Genomic DNA, 16,004 nt, shown 5'->3' with positions numbered 1-16,004 from the left:
ACTGCATTGGGCTTACGTGGGACCTGGAGATTCAAACACGAGTTCTTAGGCTTCGCAGGCAGGCATCGTAAGCACTAAGCCATCTCTCCGACCCTGTTTCCAATTCTTATTATTATAGCTAACAAATCAAGTGTGAAGATAAACCTTATTTTAGGCTTTTGCTCATTTGTGATGAGGTATTTAATTTAGTAAATTATAAAATGTTTTTATTAAGACTTCATAAATTAGATAAAATTATAAAATCTTGTCAGCTCTTTAAAATATGAAATTTGACTATTCTCTGATACCATATGTAGCTAAATCCTAAGAAGTAACAGTGAAAAGCAAAATTCTAAAACTGAGACTATGTTACTTTAGAGTCAGTGACCTTGAATATAAGGGTCAGCTGGCTGCAGTGTCTGTTACTCCAGTGAATGCTAGCATTGATTCGGCAGATCTGGCTGGCTAGGTGGGTGTCCCCTTCCTCACTGCTCCATGGACATTCTCCCCATTGCTGTGTACTAGGTGGGTTGAAGAAAATAACCTTTTTCAGTAGAGACCATTCCTGTGTGAAGGGTATACAAGTATCTTTGCCTTCCTGTTAAGACTCTCAAACTCTCTCTCAAGGTTGTAATCTCTTAATCACAGCTGAATGGGCAGCAGTTCACTCAAAGATTTTTTTTCCCTGTGCCATATCCCTCTGCTCGCACTAGTTCATTTCTATGCAAAGCAACCCCGCACAGCTTCTCAGGACACTGGTATGAGAGTAAGCTACTCACACAGACTGCTAGCCCAGTCCAAGTAAAGCTTTTTCTCACCCTTATAAGCTAAACCTCACAATCCATAGTTCTTACTGCATTCAGGTATTTCAACTTTGACCAGAATAGTCCATCAAGCTGTACTTATAGCACTGCAAAGCATCTCTTAGGCCAAGATTTCAAGTCCTTCCATGTTCCTCTTGAAAATCAGCTCCAAAAGGCCACAGCCACATAGTCAAGTGTCTAGCAGCAATCCCACTCCTTGGTACCACTTTACTGTTGCATTCAGGTTCGCATTGCTGACAGGAATCACCCAACAAAGAGAAGCTGGTTGTTAAGAGAGGGGTTTATTTTGGCTTACAAGCTCAAGAGGGAAGCTCCATGATGGCAGGTGAAAATGATGGCATGAGCAGAGGGTGGACATCACTCCCTGGCCAACATAAGGTGGGCCATAGCAATAGGAGAGTGTGCCAAACACTGCCATGGGGAAACTGGCTATAACACCCATAAGCCCGCCCCCAACAATACCCTCACTCCAGCAGGCATTAATTCCCAAATCTCCATCTGCTGGGAACCTAGCATTCAGAACACCTAGGTTTATGGGGGACACCGGAATCAAACCACCATATTCTTCACCTGGCCCCCATAAACTGATAACCATATATGATGTAAATGCATTCAGCTAACTTTAAAAGTCTCCCTAGTTTTTATTAATTCCAATGATGTTTATAATCCCCATAGTCCAAGATCTTTTAACTGAGCCATAATACCAAAAAATAACCTAAAAAAAACCCCATAATGGCACAGAATAAACATTCACACTGCAAAAGATGGCATGGGGCATAGGAAAGAAATATTCAACCAATACAAGATTTAAAACAATCAGGGCAAACATCAAGCTCTGTAGCTCCAAGTCCAACAACTCTAGCCAGTGACAAATCTTGAAGTCCAATAAGTCTAACCAGCAACAAGTCTCTGGAGTTCAAATTCCGCCCCTCCAGCTAGGCAATTCATAGTCCTGGAAAAATTCTTCAGGGCTGGCAGCTTTCCTTAGCAGCCATGTCGTGGTCCTGGCATCTCCACCGGGTCTCCACTGCAACCCACGGTTCATCCTCATGGCCCCATGGGGTCTCCATGGAGGCAATCAGCAAACCTACACTGCCCATGGCCATTTCCAAAACAAACGACTGTGTTGCAAACTCAATGATCCTCACTTTGCTGCATCTTTTGTACTCCGCAATACCAGGTAGGGTGCAATTTATAAATCCAGGGGGGAATAAAGCAGACTTTGAAGAATAGGACACTCCTTGAGCACTTGGGCCTCTTCAAAAGAGTCTAAATTCTTTCTGTTGCCCCAACGCAGATCAGCTGGCCCAATCTCAAAAGTTGTAATCTCTCAATTGTTGCTGAATGGGCAGCAGTTCACCCAAAGATTTTTTTCTTTCTGTGCCATATCCCTCTGCTCACACCAGTTCATTTCTACACAAAGCAACCCTGCACAACTTCTCAGGACACAGGAATAACAGCAAGTTTCTCATACAAACTGCTGGCCCAGTCCAAGCAAAGCTCTTTCTCACCCTCATAAGCCAAACCTCACAGTCCATAGTTCTAACTGCATTCAGATCTTTCAGGCCTGACCAAAATAGTCCATTGAGCTGTACTTACAGCACTGCAAGGCATCTTAGGCCAAGGTTTCAAATCCTTCCATGTTTGAAAATCAGCTCTGAAAGACCAAAGCCACACAGTCAATTTTCTTAACAGCAATCTCATTCCTCAGTACCAGTCGGGTTCACATTGCTAGTAGAAATCACCTAACCAAAAGTAGCTTCTGGGGATAAAGGTTTATTTTGGCTTACAGGCTAGAGGGGAAGCTCCATGATGGCAGGGGAAAATGATGGCATGAGCAGAGGGTGGACATGGTGGACCACAGCAACAGGAGAGTGTGCCAAACACTGGCAAGGGGAAACTGGCTATAACGTCCATAAGCCCACCCCCAACAATACACTCCCTCCAGGAGAGGTTAATTCCCAAATCTCCATCAGCTGGGGAACTAGCATCTAGAACACCTAAGTTTATGGGGGACACCTGAATCAAACCTCCACACAGGGAAAATGACAACATGAGAAGAGGATGGCTGTCACCCCCCTGGCCAACATAAGGTGGACAACAGAAACAGGAGAGTGTGCCAAACACTAGCAAGGGGGAGCTGGCTATGACACCCATAAGTGCCCCCAGCAGTACACTGCCGCCAGGGGCCGATAATTCCCAAGTCTCCATCAGCTGGGAACCTAGCAGTCAGAACACCTAAGTTTATGGGGACGCCTGAATCAAACCACACACAGGATAGTCAAGTTTCCAGGACATCTCAATGAGACCCTACATGTTTCTTCAAACAAACGCTGAGCATTTATTTATTTATTTATTTATTTATTGTTTTTTTTTTCCAAAGTAGGGTCTCACTCTAGCTCAGGCTGACCTGGAATTCACTATGGAGTCTCAGGGTGGCCTCAAATTCATGGCGATCCTCCTACCTCTGACCCCTGAGTGCTGGGATTAAAAGGTGTGCGCCACCACGCCGGGCAAAAGCTGAGCATTTTTTTAAAAATTATTTATTTATGTGAGAGTGACAGAGAGAGAAAGAGGCAGATAGAGAGTGAGAGAGAAAATGGGCGCGCCAGGGCTACCAGCCACTGCAAATTAACTCCAGATGCATGCACCCCCTTGTGCATCTGGCTAATGTGGGTCCTGGGGAATCGAGCCTCGAACTGGGGTTCTTAGGCTTCACGGGCAAGTGCTTAACCGCTATGCCATCTCTCCAGCCCAAGTTGAGCATTTTTTATTCAAGAGAACCAAACCTCCAGAAAGGACAAGGTTGAATTATACTGAGTTAGTTTAAGACTTAATCTTTTTTTTTTTTTTTTTTGGTTTTTCAAGGTAGGGTCTCACTCTAGCCCAGGCTGACCTGGAATTCACTATGGAGTCTCAGGGTGGCCTCGAACTCATGGCAATCCTCCTACCTCTGCCTCCTGAGTGCTGGGATTAAAGGCATGTGCCACCATGCCTGGCTCTAAGACTTAATCTTAACAGAAAGCATTATGACTAAAATTTATGAATATTTATATATGCGGACATGTGGATTTTCATATCCACAGGTTCTGTATCTGTGGGGCCAAACAACTATTGATTGAAAATACTTATTGAAGGTGGGCTAGAGAGATGGCTCAGTGGTTAAAGTGCTTGCCTGCAGAGCCTAATGACCCTGGTTCAATTCCCAAGTATCCATGTAAAAGCCAGAAGTACAAAGAGGCACATGTATCAGGAGTTCATTTGCAGCAGCTTGAGGCCATGGTGCACCCATTCTCTGTGTCTTTTTTCTCTATGACTCTTGCTGCTTACAAATACATAAATAAATAATTAAAATTAAAAAATACTTCCGGGAAAAATTTATGTCTGTACTGCACATGTAAGAGGGGACGGAAAGATTGTAAGAGCCACAGGTTGAGACATTGTACCCAGTTGCATTTCTTGCCCTGCTACCCCACTGAGGAGGGTTCCCTCCTCAGAATGGGGGCAAGGATGAGGGAAAAGGGGGTACCAATATGGCGTATCCATACAAAATATTTTGTCAGTAATTATAATATTAATAAGAGATTAAAAAAGAGTATTTTCTTCAGCTAAAGAGTGATCTTCCATATGACTCAGCTATAGCACTCCTAGGCATATATCCTAAGGACTCATCTCATTTCCTTAGAAGTACATGCTCAACCATGTTTATTGCTGCTCAATTTATAATAGCTGGGAAATGGAAGCAGCCTAGACGTCCCTCAACTGATGAGTGGATAATGAAGATGTGGCACATTTATACAATGGAGTTCTACTCAGTGGTAAAGAAAAATGAAGTTATGAAATTTGCAGAAAAATGGATGGATATGGAAAGGATTATACTAAGTGAGGTAACCCAGGCCCAGAAAGCCAAGCACCACATGTTCTCCCTCATATTTGTATCCTAGCTACAGATGACTGGGCTTCTGTGTGAGAAGGAAAATACTTAGTAGCAGAGGCCAGTAAGTTAAAAAGGAGATATAAAGGGAAGAGAAAGGAAGGGAGGAGGGTACTTAACAGGTTGGTATTGTATACATGTAAGTACAGTGATTGAGATGGGGAGGTAATATGATGAAGAATGGAATTTCAAAGGGGAAAGTGCGGGGGGGGGTATTACCATGGGATATTTTTTATAATTATGGAAAATGTTAATAAAAATTGTGAAAAAAAGAGTATTTTCTTCTGTTATCCCCTAAACAATTCAGTGGAATAGCTATTTACATAACATTTGCATAGCATTAGGCATTCCAAGTAATCCATAGTTGAATGTAAGAGAGAATGTATGAGGGCATTTGCAATGCCTGTACCATTTCTATGAGGCTCTTGAGTGTCTACGGATATAGATGTCCTTCGTGGTTGGGAGGGTGTTTGGGTTCTGGAACCAATCCGTCACCGTTAACCTGGGAATGACTGTGGTTCATTTTGGTTAGAGATTGACTGGAGAGGTACTTAGGGGAATTTCATGGGGTGACAAAAATGCACATCATTTTTTGTTTGTTTGTTTTTTTAATTTTGATTTTTCAAGGTATGGTCTTGCTCTAGCCTAGGCTGACCTGGGATTAAAGGCATGCACCACCACACCTGGCAAAAATATTGTATATCTTAATTATAATGATGGTTGCATCATCATTTATTTTCAAAACTTATAAGATTTTAAATGGTCCTATTTTTGTATTACAGATTATACTTCAAGTAATATCCACTGAAAATTTAAATAGATTTCATTCATTTGGATGCATCAGAAAATATTAGTGAGACTACTAATGTTACAATTATTAACACTTTTTTTGAGGCAATTTCTTACTGTAGCCCATCCTGACCTAGTACTTACTATGCAGCCCAGGCTGGCCTCAAACCAGTGGTGATCCTCCTACCTCAGACTTCTTTCTGTGTGCTGGAATTACAGGCATAAGCCACCACCTGTCTAATACTTTTTTAAGTGGAATGTACTCTTGATGGACTCACAAAGTAAAATAAAAGTAGCTGGTAGATCTTTCTAGATTGTTCTTTAAAAAAAAAAAACTTATTCCTTTTTTTTGTTTTTCGAGATAGGTTCTTACTCTAGCCCAGGCTGACCTGGAATTCACTATGGAGTCTCAGGGTGGCCTCAAACTCATGGTGATCCTCTTACCTCTGCTTCCCGAGGGCTGGGATTAAAGGTGTGTGCCACCACGCCCGGCTAAAAAATTTATTTATTTGAGAGCTACAGACAGAGAAAGAAGCAGATAGAGAGGGAGGGAGAATGGGCACGCCAGGGCCTCCAGCCACTGCAAACGAACTCCAGACCGCGTGCGCCCCCTTGTATATCTGGCTAACGTGGGTCCTGGAGAATGGAGACTTGAACCTGTGTCCTTAGGCTTTACAGGCAAGCGCTTAACCACTAAGCCATCTCTCCAGCCCATCTAGATTATTCTTGTTGGCTACAACCACCTTAGTTTTAGTCTTCTTTGCTATGACATTTGAATTTAATTTTAATGTGTTGAAAAGACAACAGGGAAGATAGCTCAGCTGTTAAAGGCACTTAATGTCAATCCTGATGGCTTGGGTTCGATTCCCTGGTACTCACATAAAGCCAGATGCACAAAGCGGCACATACACCTGTACTTTGTTTGCAGTGGGATGAAGCCCGGGGCATACCCATTCTCATTTTGTCTCTCTGCTTGCAAATAAGCAAAACTATTTTAAAAAGTAAAAGACTGTTGGTGACAGTGCAGGGTGAGGGATACCCATAATGCCAGCCCTGGGAAGGTTGAGACAGGAGGATTGCCGAGTCTGAGGACATTCAAGGGTGTATTAGCTCAACTTCATGATTTAACGTTCAGAATGGCATTGTGAAGATGGTGCTTACTCCACAGTTTAGACTCGTCTGCATTAGCCAGAAAGCAAACATTGACACTGAGAGTATTGCTTTAGAGTACAAAATGTCATGTGCTCACTAAGGACTTTAAAAAATGTATATATTGGGCTGGGGAGATGGCTTAGCGGTTAAGCGCTTGCCTGTGAAGCCTAAGGACCCCGGTTCGAGGCTCGGTTCCCCAGGTCCCACGTTAGCCAGATGCGCAAGGGGGCGCACGCGTCTGGAGTTCGTTTGCAGAGGCTGGAAGCCCTGGCGCGCCCATTCTCTCTCTTTATCTGCCTTTCTCTCTGTGTCTGTCGCTCTCAAATAAATAAATAAAAAATTAAAAATTAAAAAAAAGTATGTATTTTAAAGACATCTGTGCATGTAGTATATCTATATATATTTAGAGAGAGAGAGAATGGGCACCCCAGATATGTGCACCCCCCCTTGGGGCATATGTACAACACTGCGCTTCCATCAGTGCATCTGGCTACATGGGCTCTGGAGATTCAAACATGAGTTCTTAGACTTCCCAGGCAAGTGCCTTAACCACCAGGCAATCTCTTCAGCCCCCCCCTTTTTTTAAAAAAAGTTTTTAATTTATTTTGAGAGAAAGAGGTGGGTGGTGGGGTCGGGCAGGAAAGAGAATGGGCACACCAGTGCTTTCAGCCACTGCGAGCAAACTCCAGATGCTTGCGCCCCCTTGGGGAGCATGTGCGACATTGCACACTTGCCTCACTATGCATCTGGCTATGCAGGACCTGAAGATTCGAACATGAGTTCATAGACTTCAGGCAAACACCATAACTACTAAACCATCTCTCTAGCCGCCCCCCCCCTTTTAAAAAATTATTTGAGAGCACAAGAGAGAAAGACTAAGGACTTTTTATGCTTCGTGGGATCTCTGATAATTACTTCACCCTTGGTTCTACTGGGGGGAAAATTAGCTCATAATTAAACCTTTTGCTTTGTCATATTTTCATTTTTTTTAAAATGTGTTCGTTATTGATAAAAACTTTCCAGTGTTTCTTTCATATTTTAAAAAAAGATATTTTGCTACTTTTTCCTTTCACAGTGTGATGAGTGACTCCTTAGGCCAGCAAGATGCATCTGTAATACTCGTCCTTGGTAATTTTCAGCATAATACTGCTACAAGTAAGAGAAGGTATGGTATTTTTTTTTCTTTCGTTCTTAATCTATAGAGAAACTTACCAACAAAAGCAAATTATAGATTGGTTGGAAAAAGACCTCTGTGCATAGTTGGATCTTGGCAGTTTGATGGCATCCTGACTGACGGTTATGTAAATCTTTCACACAATTCTTTAGTATTTGTTAACTCATCAGATTTTGAGTCATCCTGGGGCTATCTTTAAAGGACACACAAGTATGCAGGCACTGTGCACACAGAACATTTTTATTGACTGAGTAAATATAACCTTTTTTGTACCAATTCAGGGAACTAAAAATTAAGTGTTCCTTTAGACAGCAAATTTTCTGAGGCATGGATGAAATTTAACTTCCTGTGTCACTTAGCTAAATGGGTGAAATGTGTTTCCTGCTCAATTGGATAGGCAAGAGAGCCAGAGGAACTCCTGAGCTGATTACCAGAAAGTTAAAATAATAATATAATAGGGTTGGAGAGATGGATCATTCGTTAAGGCTCTTAGCTGCAAAGGCTAACAACATGGGTTAAGTTCCCCAGTACCCCCGTATATTATAATGGCTGGAGGTCCTAGCACACCCATATTCATTCTCTCTCTGCTTGCAAACATATAAATATAAATATTTAAAAAAAAATAGGGGGACATCTGGTCAAGGTGGTGACTGCCTAGCTATGCCTCACCTCCCCGGGAAGGAAAAGTAGACGCAGATCCTAAGGAGAGAACCACCCCAACATACCTCAAAAGGGCCCCAGCAGAAACTAAGAATAACTGGTGAAACAAGCAAGGGTGCTGTTTTCTTGGTGAACCTGGAACCAGCACAAGGGTGAAGGAGAGCGACACAGAGAATAATCACCTCCTACCAAATCAGATATCCAGAGACACAGAGGCTCCCAAGACCTCATCACTGAAGCAGACCTAAAATAAACCCAACATGGCTCAGGGAAATTTGCGGAAGAGGGGGCGGAAAGAATATCAGAGCCACACATTGGGTCATGTTACGCAGAGATATTTCCTCCTACCCATAACTTTGGGCTAACCCCACAATGCATGACCCATATACCTCAACAAGGAGGGACTGGGGGAGGGAGGGACAGGGAGGAGGCTGACAATGGTACCAACTTGACTGTATTCACTGAGTACAAAACTAATTAATAATAATAGTAATAGGGACTGAAGTGGTCACTTAATGGTTAAGGCACTTGCCTGTGAAGTGTAAGAACCCAGGTTCAGTTCCCCAGAACCCATGTAAGCCAGATGCCCATGGTGGTGCATGCATCTGGATGTTGTTTGTAGTGGCTAGAGGCTCTGGCAGGCCCATTCTCTCTCTCTGTCTCTAATAAATAAAATATTGAAAAGATAATGATAGTTCTGCTCAGAAAACATTTAAAGTGATAAATACTGTAAATCATTTTAAATTCTGAGAATATAGCAGTTGTCATACAGGTAACCATGAATAGCATGCGTTGTATCTTCAGTTTTATTTAAGATTTCATTCACTGCTCCTTGATCAATCTCAGGTCTAATTGAAGTCTTTCTTTGTGCCATTGTTTATTTTGTGTGTGTGTGCGCGTGCTTGTCATGACACACAGGGAGGTCTGAGAACAGCCCTTGTCCTTACCTTCTGCTTTTTGCTTGAGACTGGATCTCCCCGCCACCCCCTGTTGGGTTGTGTTTTCCATTTCCTTTGTGCAGGTCTCGCTGGCCTGGGAGCTTCTCCTGCCTCTGCCTGCCCTTGCTGTAGGTGCATAGGGGTTACAGACATGCCTGCCTCTTTGCATATGGCCTTACACTGGGGTTAGGAAAGCCCTCTTGGGCCAGCAAGTTTGCGAGCAAGCCCCTTTGGCCCCCGAGCCATCTCCTCGGTCCCCGTTACCGATTTTGTGCTCAGGGAACGCTCCGTGTGTCGTAGTTTGCCCGTCCCAACCACACGCTTGGACACGTCGGCTCTGGTGCACCTTATCCCTCTCGTTGTTAAATAGTGGTGACTGTTAGCTCCATTAGTAGCAGGGAAGTTGCAAGTTGTTTATACCCTAGTTCATATCCGTATGCAAGTAGTCATGAAAACATGTGGCTAGGTGTGAGCGCACACGGGGTTTAATTTTAGTTTTGTTCCCTGTCCAGCTTCTCTTGAAGAGCCGTCAGCTCCGTGCAGACATGCTGCTGTTCTTAGCTCTGGGCTTGCTTGTGCATCTCGTGTTCTTCGTCTCCATCTTTGACATTTACTTCACCTCTCCTCTGGTTCACGGAATGACTCCTCAGTTCACGCCATTGCCTCCTCCAGCGAAGCGGCTCGTGCTCTTTGTAGCCGACGGCCTGCGAGCAGACTCGCTGTTCGCCCTGGATGAAGCCGGGAACTCCAGAGCCCCGTTTCTCAGGTAGGGCTGTCAGCAGGCCTGGGGATGGTGGTAGCTGAGCTCAGGGAGGCAGCGTCGCACCTCGCTGTTCCTGCCACGCGGGAGATGAGGCGACCCACAGGGAACTTCAGGTGCGTCTGCCCCTCGGGGGGACTGGAGCCGCGATGCCAGTCTGTTCCTCCTCTGTCACTTCTGCTCTAGGACTTGACAGGAGGCGGGCGACTCATTGTACGGCTTTATCTGCTTTGGTTAATACTCCCTGCTTTCCCAGACTGGCTCACAACTGACTCTAGAACTTTTTTTTATTAAAAATTATCCTGGCCAGGTGCGGTGGTGCACGCCTTTAATCCCAGCACTCAGGAGGCAGAGGTAGAAGGACTGCCATGAGTTCAAGGCCTCCTGAGACTACAGAGTAAATTCTAGGTCAGCCTGGCCTAGAGTGAGACCCTACCTCAAAAACCATAATAATAATAATAATAATAATAATAATAATAATAATAATAACAACAACAATAATTCTGTTCTGTTCAAGTAATGACAAGTGTAAGTAGTGTTGAATCACTAATTGCAACAGACATTAAGTCAAAATACAATCTATGGGGCTGGAGAGATGGCTTAGCGGTTAAGCGTTTGCCTGTGAAGCCTAAGGACCCCAGTTCGAGGCCCAATTCCCCAGGACCCACATTAGCCAGATGTACAAGGGGGCGCATGCATGTGGAGTTCGTTTGCAGTGGCTGGAAGCTCTGGCGCGTCCATTCTCTCTCTCTCTGCCTCTTTCTCTGTCTGTTGCTCTCAAATAAATAAATAAAATAAACAAAAAAATTAACAAAAACCCCCACAATCTATGAAATAGACTAGAGCTTGGAATGGTGGTGCATACCTCTAATTCTAGAATTTGAGAAGCTGAGGAAGGAGAGTTGCTGTGAGTTCAAGACCAGCCTGGGCCACATAAAGCCACTTTGTGCATCTGGCTCTCTGTGGGTGCTGGGGAATTGAACTCCAGTTTTTAGGCTTTGTAAGCAAGTGTTTTAACCGCTGAGCCATCTTTCCAGCCAACATTTACATTATTATCATGGTATATTATCTATATGTATGGGAGTCATCAATAAAAAGCTAAGAGCAAGCAAAATATTAAAACAAAAGAAAAAATCGCAAGAGGAAATATAAATTTCATTCCTTCTTACCACACACATAGCCATTGCATGTACATATACTTAGTTTTAATTATTTTTTCCGTGAACACTTGAAAACATGACAGTATAGCAGTTCTGCACTGCAGCATGTATATTAAGAAGCAGGACTTTGTTTGATATGATGATAATACTGTCCTCACACCAAATTTACTCATTTATTTTATATTATTTTTTGTGTTTTTTTTCGAGGTAGGGTCTCACTCTAGCCCAGGCTGACTTGGAATTCACTATGTAGTCTCAGGCTGGCTTCGAACTCACAGTGATCCTCCTTCCTCTGCCTCTCGAGTGCTGGGAGTAAAGGTATGCACCACCATGCCCAGGTCAAATTAACTTTTAAAGGCAGGTGTGATGGTTTACACCTATAACCCTGGCAGTTGGGAGATGGAGGGAAGAAGATCAGGAGTTCAAGTCCAGCCTAAGCTACCTGAGATCCTGTCTCAACCTCCCAAATCTGAAAGTTAGCATTAATATGTTTTATATATTTTTTTCTTTCTAACAAATCACTTGTGTATTTTGTGGCTTGAAATACGGATGTTGTGGTTTGTGCCATTATTCTGTGCAGTGCCTGTGTGTTTCTTTGACCATCTCTCCTGGGTTGCCCCACATGCCTTGAATTAGTGGGTGGGATCGAACCGGACTCTGCTGGGTTTTGGAAGATTCTTTTCCATATTGAGGTTTAACTCTTTAGTCTAATTCCCTCTGTAAAGATCTTTTCTAAAGCCTTGGAGAGTATACAATCATAGCGTATACTAACAGCCATCTGCGTTGTCTTCCAGGAATGTCATAATGAGCGAAGGCAGCTGGGGGCTGTCATACATGTAATAATAGTAAACATAATAATAGAGTATGTTAACAGTCATCTGTGTTGTCTTCCAGGAATGTCATAATACATGAAGGCAGCTGGGGGGTATCTCATACACGCGTGCCTACAGAATCTCGCCCAGGTCACGTAGCCCTGATAGCCGGGTTTTATGAAGATGTCAGTGCTGTTGCCAAAGGTAGTGTGCACTGACACAGTGCTTGTCATGTAAATGCCCCTTCCCTGCCTCTGAATCAAGCCATGAGTTGAAATCATGTTTCATGTTCTTAGATACTTTTGCCAAGTGTTTTGGTATGTCTCATTTACATGAATAGATCTGGAATTGATCCTCAATTAAGCCTTTGTCTGCCATCATCCTATGCTATTTGTAAATAATGGTTGCATGCAAGGCTATGTGGTTTTCTGACAAGTTACAATCAAGAATTTAACAGGGATTTTTTTTTTTTTTAGTAAGAAGTGAATATCTGTTGTTAATTTTAGAATTAGGATACAATGTGCATAACAAAACTGTCAATTTTATATGTTTTTCTCCAATATTATAAAAATTATATTTGTTTTAGGGCTTATTTTGCTATATACTTATTCTTATTTTGCTTTTATTCCCCTTTATTACCTAAAGGATGGAAGGAAAATCCTGTAGAATTTGACTCTCTTTTTAATGAGAGCAAGTACACCTGGAGCTGGGGAAGTCCAGATATCTTGCCTATGTTTGCCAAAGGTAAGAGTCATTGATTATGTTTCCTCGGTTAGCAAAAATAGGTAATAACTTAATATGCTATGTTGTTTTAAACACATCTATATCCCCAGCTCTTGGTTTTTAATTTATTTATAATATTTTTTTAAAATAGTTTTTGTTTATTTATTTGCAAACAAAGACACAGAGAGAGAAAGAAGAAGAGAGGAGAGAAGGGGAGAGGAGAGGAGAGAAATGGGCATACCAGGGCCTGTAGTCATTGCAAACAAACTCCAGATACATGTGCCGCTGTGCATCTGGCTTTATGTGGGTTTTGGGGAATTGAACCTGGGTCATTAGACTTTGCAGGCAAACCTCTTCACCACTGAGCCATCTCTCCAGCCTTCTAATGTTTATTATTGAGTTTTCAAGACAGGGTCTCATGTAGCTGGACGTAGCCCTGACTTGCTGTCTAGGCAAGAATGACCTTGAAGCTCTGATCCTCCTATCCAAGTGCTGGGATTACAGGCATTTTCAGCTCCCTGGATTTTGCGGTGCTGGGGGAGTGAGCGCAGGCCGCATGCGTGCTCGGCAAGCTCTCCCCCTGCTGAGCTGTCGTTTTCACGTTCCACAGTATCAGTTCTGAGACACATTTTTATGTCTTCTTTTGTGGCTGCTGTTTGTTATGAGAGAGTATTAAGTTTCCCAGGCTGGCCTTGATCTGGTTTTTAGTTGAGGATAACCTTGAACTTCTGATCCTACTGCCTCCACCCTCAGAGTGCTGGGCTCACAGGTGTGTACTCCGTGCCTGGATTAGGTGGTGCTCAGGACCCACCTCAGGCCTTCCTGAGCGCAGGCAGCGTCCCACTGAGCCCCGCCCCCGCCCTGCGCTCTTCTTCTTAACGTCGGAAACAGGAGTGGGCGTGGCAGTGGGTAGAACTGCTGGCTTGACAGTGCTTTTCTCCTTCTTCCTTGTATTTGATTGCTGTACCTGGCTCAGTATGTTAGATGCACTAAAATGGTATATGGACTGGGCATGTTGGTACACTCGCTCAGGAGGCAGAGATAGTAGAATCGTTGTGAGTTCAAAGCCAGCCTGACAACATAGTAAAGTCTACGTCAGCCTGAACTGAAGCAAGACCCCTCCTCCACAAAACAAACCCCCAAACCAGAAATAATAAATATATGGCTTTTAACAACTTTTATCATTTTGAGCTTCTCTTTTCCCTTGTGAGAAGCACATTGGTGATAACTGTTTGTATCTCATGGCCTATTTTGAGAATTAAATTAGATGATTAATGTGGAACATTAAGCCAAGTACATGGCTTCATTGTGGCGATAACACTGATGTCTCAAGACATTGTTCGAAGATAGTCACATAAATACTGAAATTTTAAACTCATTTATAATTGCTATTTTAATATGTTTATACCATATATTTATCATTTCATATATATTTGCCATTAATCTGGCATTTAATGTAGTGAAATGCCATATGTATATATTTAATTCATCTTATTCACATTGGATTTGTCGATTGTGTTTACGTGCAAAACTTACGGCTTTTTTGGAAATTTTACTTAGATTTCTTAAACCAATTTGTTGAATGAATTTCCTGTCATTAAATGCTTTTTCCTGGGAGCGAAATGATTGATCATCTCACTTAATGGAAAGAGTCTGTAACATTGTATTTAGCCATGGGTAGAATAACTGGAACTACTGAGGATTATTGTTTGTCTAGAAGACAAAACATGCATTCAGAATCTTCAGTACGACACTCGTAGAACAGATTGCCCAGGCGGGCCGGCCCTGAATCTCATGCCAGTTGTCATTCATATGTGTCCTCCTTTGGGAAGCAGTGAGGGACGATTAAGTCGCTGTGACTTATCAAATTAATCGCCCTACCTCTGGCTGCAGTTGACAAGACAGCACCAGTGCCGAAAGCAGGCGTCAACTCATAGAAATGTTCCATTCTGTGTGGAAAACATTGAGCTCACGCCGGTCTCTTTATTGGGGACTTGGGGAGTAGGATGGCTGAGCAGAGTAACAGAGTGAGGTCATAAACGTGTCCTAGCTTCATTATCTCTTCCTGCAGGAACTTCCCTAATGCAGAAATTGATTAGATTCTTAATCAAGTCTTAAAAAATCTTAAAGCTAGTATATTTTTCCACCTTGTTATTTAATATTAGGCAGTATTCCTTTATTTTTATTTTTACTTTCTGAGACAGGGTCTGGTCGTATTGCCCAGGCCTGACTGAGACTTACTATGTAGCCCAGGTTGGGCTCCAACTTGTGCTCTTCCAGCTTCCAGCTCCCCAGTGCTGGCATTGCTGGCATATGCCACAGTGCCCAAGTCTTCTTGTTGAAAAAATACACACACTCTGTAAGACAAGGGAATTTTCTTTCTCTTTTTGTTTTTTTTGAGGTAGGGTCTCATTGTCGTCCAGGCTGGCCTGGAATTCATTCTTTAATCTCAGGGTGGCTACAAGCTCACAGTGGTCCTCCTGCCTCTGCCTCCCGAGTGCTAGGATTAAAAAGGTATGTGCCACCATGCCCGGCCAAGTGAAATATTTGAACTTTCTTCTAGCTTTAGGGATATTTATGCTTGATATCTTCATCTATTTTAGATGATAACCTCTAAAGAAGTAGGCACTTCATGAGTAGTTTATACCTTAAATGGAAACAAATTGGCTTAGTTTTGTTTGACTTGATGTTAGAATTTTGATTTTGGCAAGTAAATTAATTTACATGCATGTGTGACATTAGAATATGTTCCTTTGGGAACAGAATGAGTGCATTAAGGTGTATATCATGATTCATGGTACCTAAGGTAAATGTTAATTATCTCTCCTATCTTTATCATAAAAGTGCTTTATAGCCGGCTGTGTTGGCTCATGCCTTTAATCCCAGCATTCAGGAGGCACAGGCAGGAGGATCACTGTGAGTTCGAGGCCACCCTGAAAACTACATAGTGAATTCCAGGTCAGCCTGGACTAGAGCGAAACCCTACCTCAAAACAAACAAACAAAAAAACAAACAAACAAACAAACAAAGAATCAAAAAAGTGCTTTATAAGAAACTCTGTTACTTATTACACTGTTGAAATAAATTCAGACATGGTAA

General features: G+C 42.7%; 1 protein-coding gene across 1 annotated transcript in view; it reads left to right on the top strand.

The window, feature by feature from the left end:
* Pign (phosphatidylinositol glycan anchor biosynthesis class N) overlaps window positions 1–16,004 on the top strand; it is a 102,277-nt gene that overhangs the window by 3,163 nt on the left and 83,110 nt on the right. The window contains exons 2-5 of the mRNA XM_004654631.2: window positions 7,754–7,843; window positions 9,963–10,216; window positions 12,265–12,386; window positions 12,828–12,926. Coding sequence (XP_004654688.2) covers window positions 9,996–10,216; window positions 12,265–12,386; window positions 12,828–12,926 — 442 coding nt within the window. The 5' untranslated portion in view covers window positions 7,754–7,843; window positions 9,963–9,995. The remainder of the gene's footprint in view (window positions 1–7,753; window positions 7,844–9,962; window positions 10,217–12,264; window positions 12,387–12,827; window positions 12,927–16,004) is intronic.

The sequence above is a fragment of the Jaculus jaculus genome, chromosome 15 (assembly GCF_020740685.1).
Source record: "Jaculus jaculus isolate mJacJac1 chromosome 15, mJacJac1.mat.Y.cur, whole genome shotgun sequence".
NCBI classification, from domain to species: Eukaryota; Metazoa; Chordata; class Mammalia; order Rodentia; family Dipodidae; genus Jaculus; species Jaculus jaculus.
The sequence above is the reverse complement of the archived record's forward strand: the minus strand, read 5'-3'. Positions and strand labels throughout refer to the sequence as shown.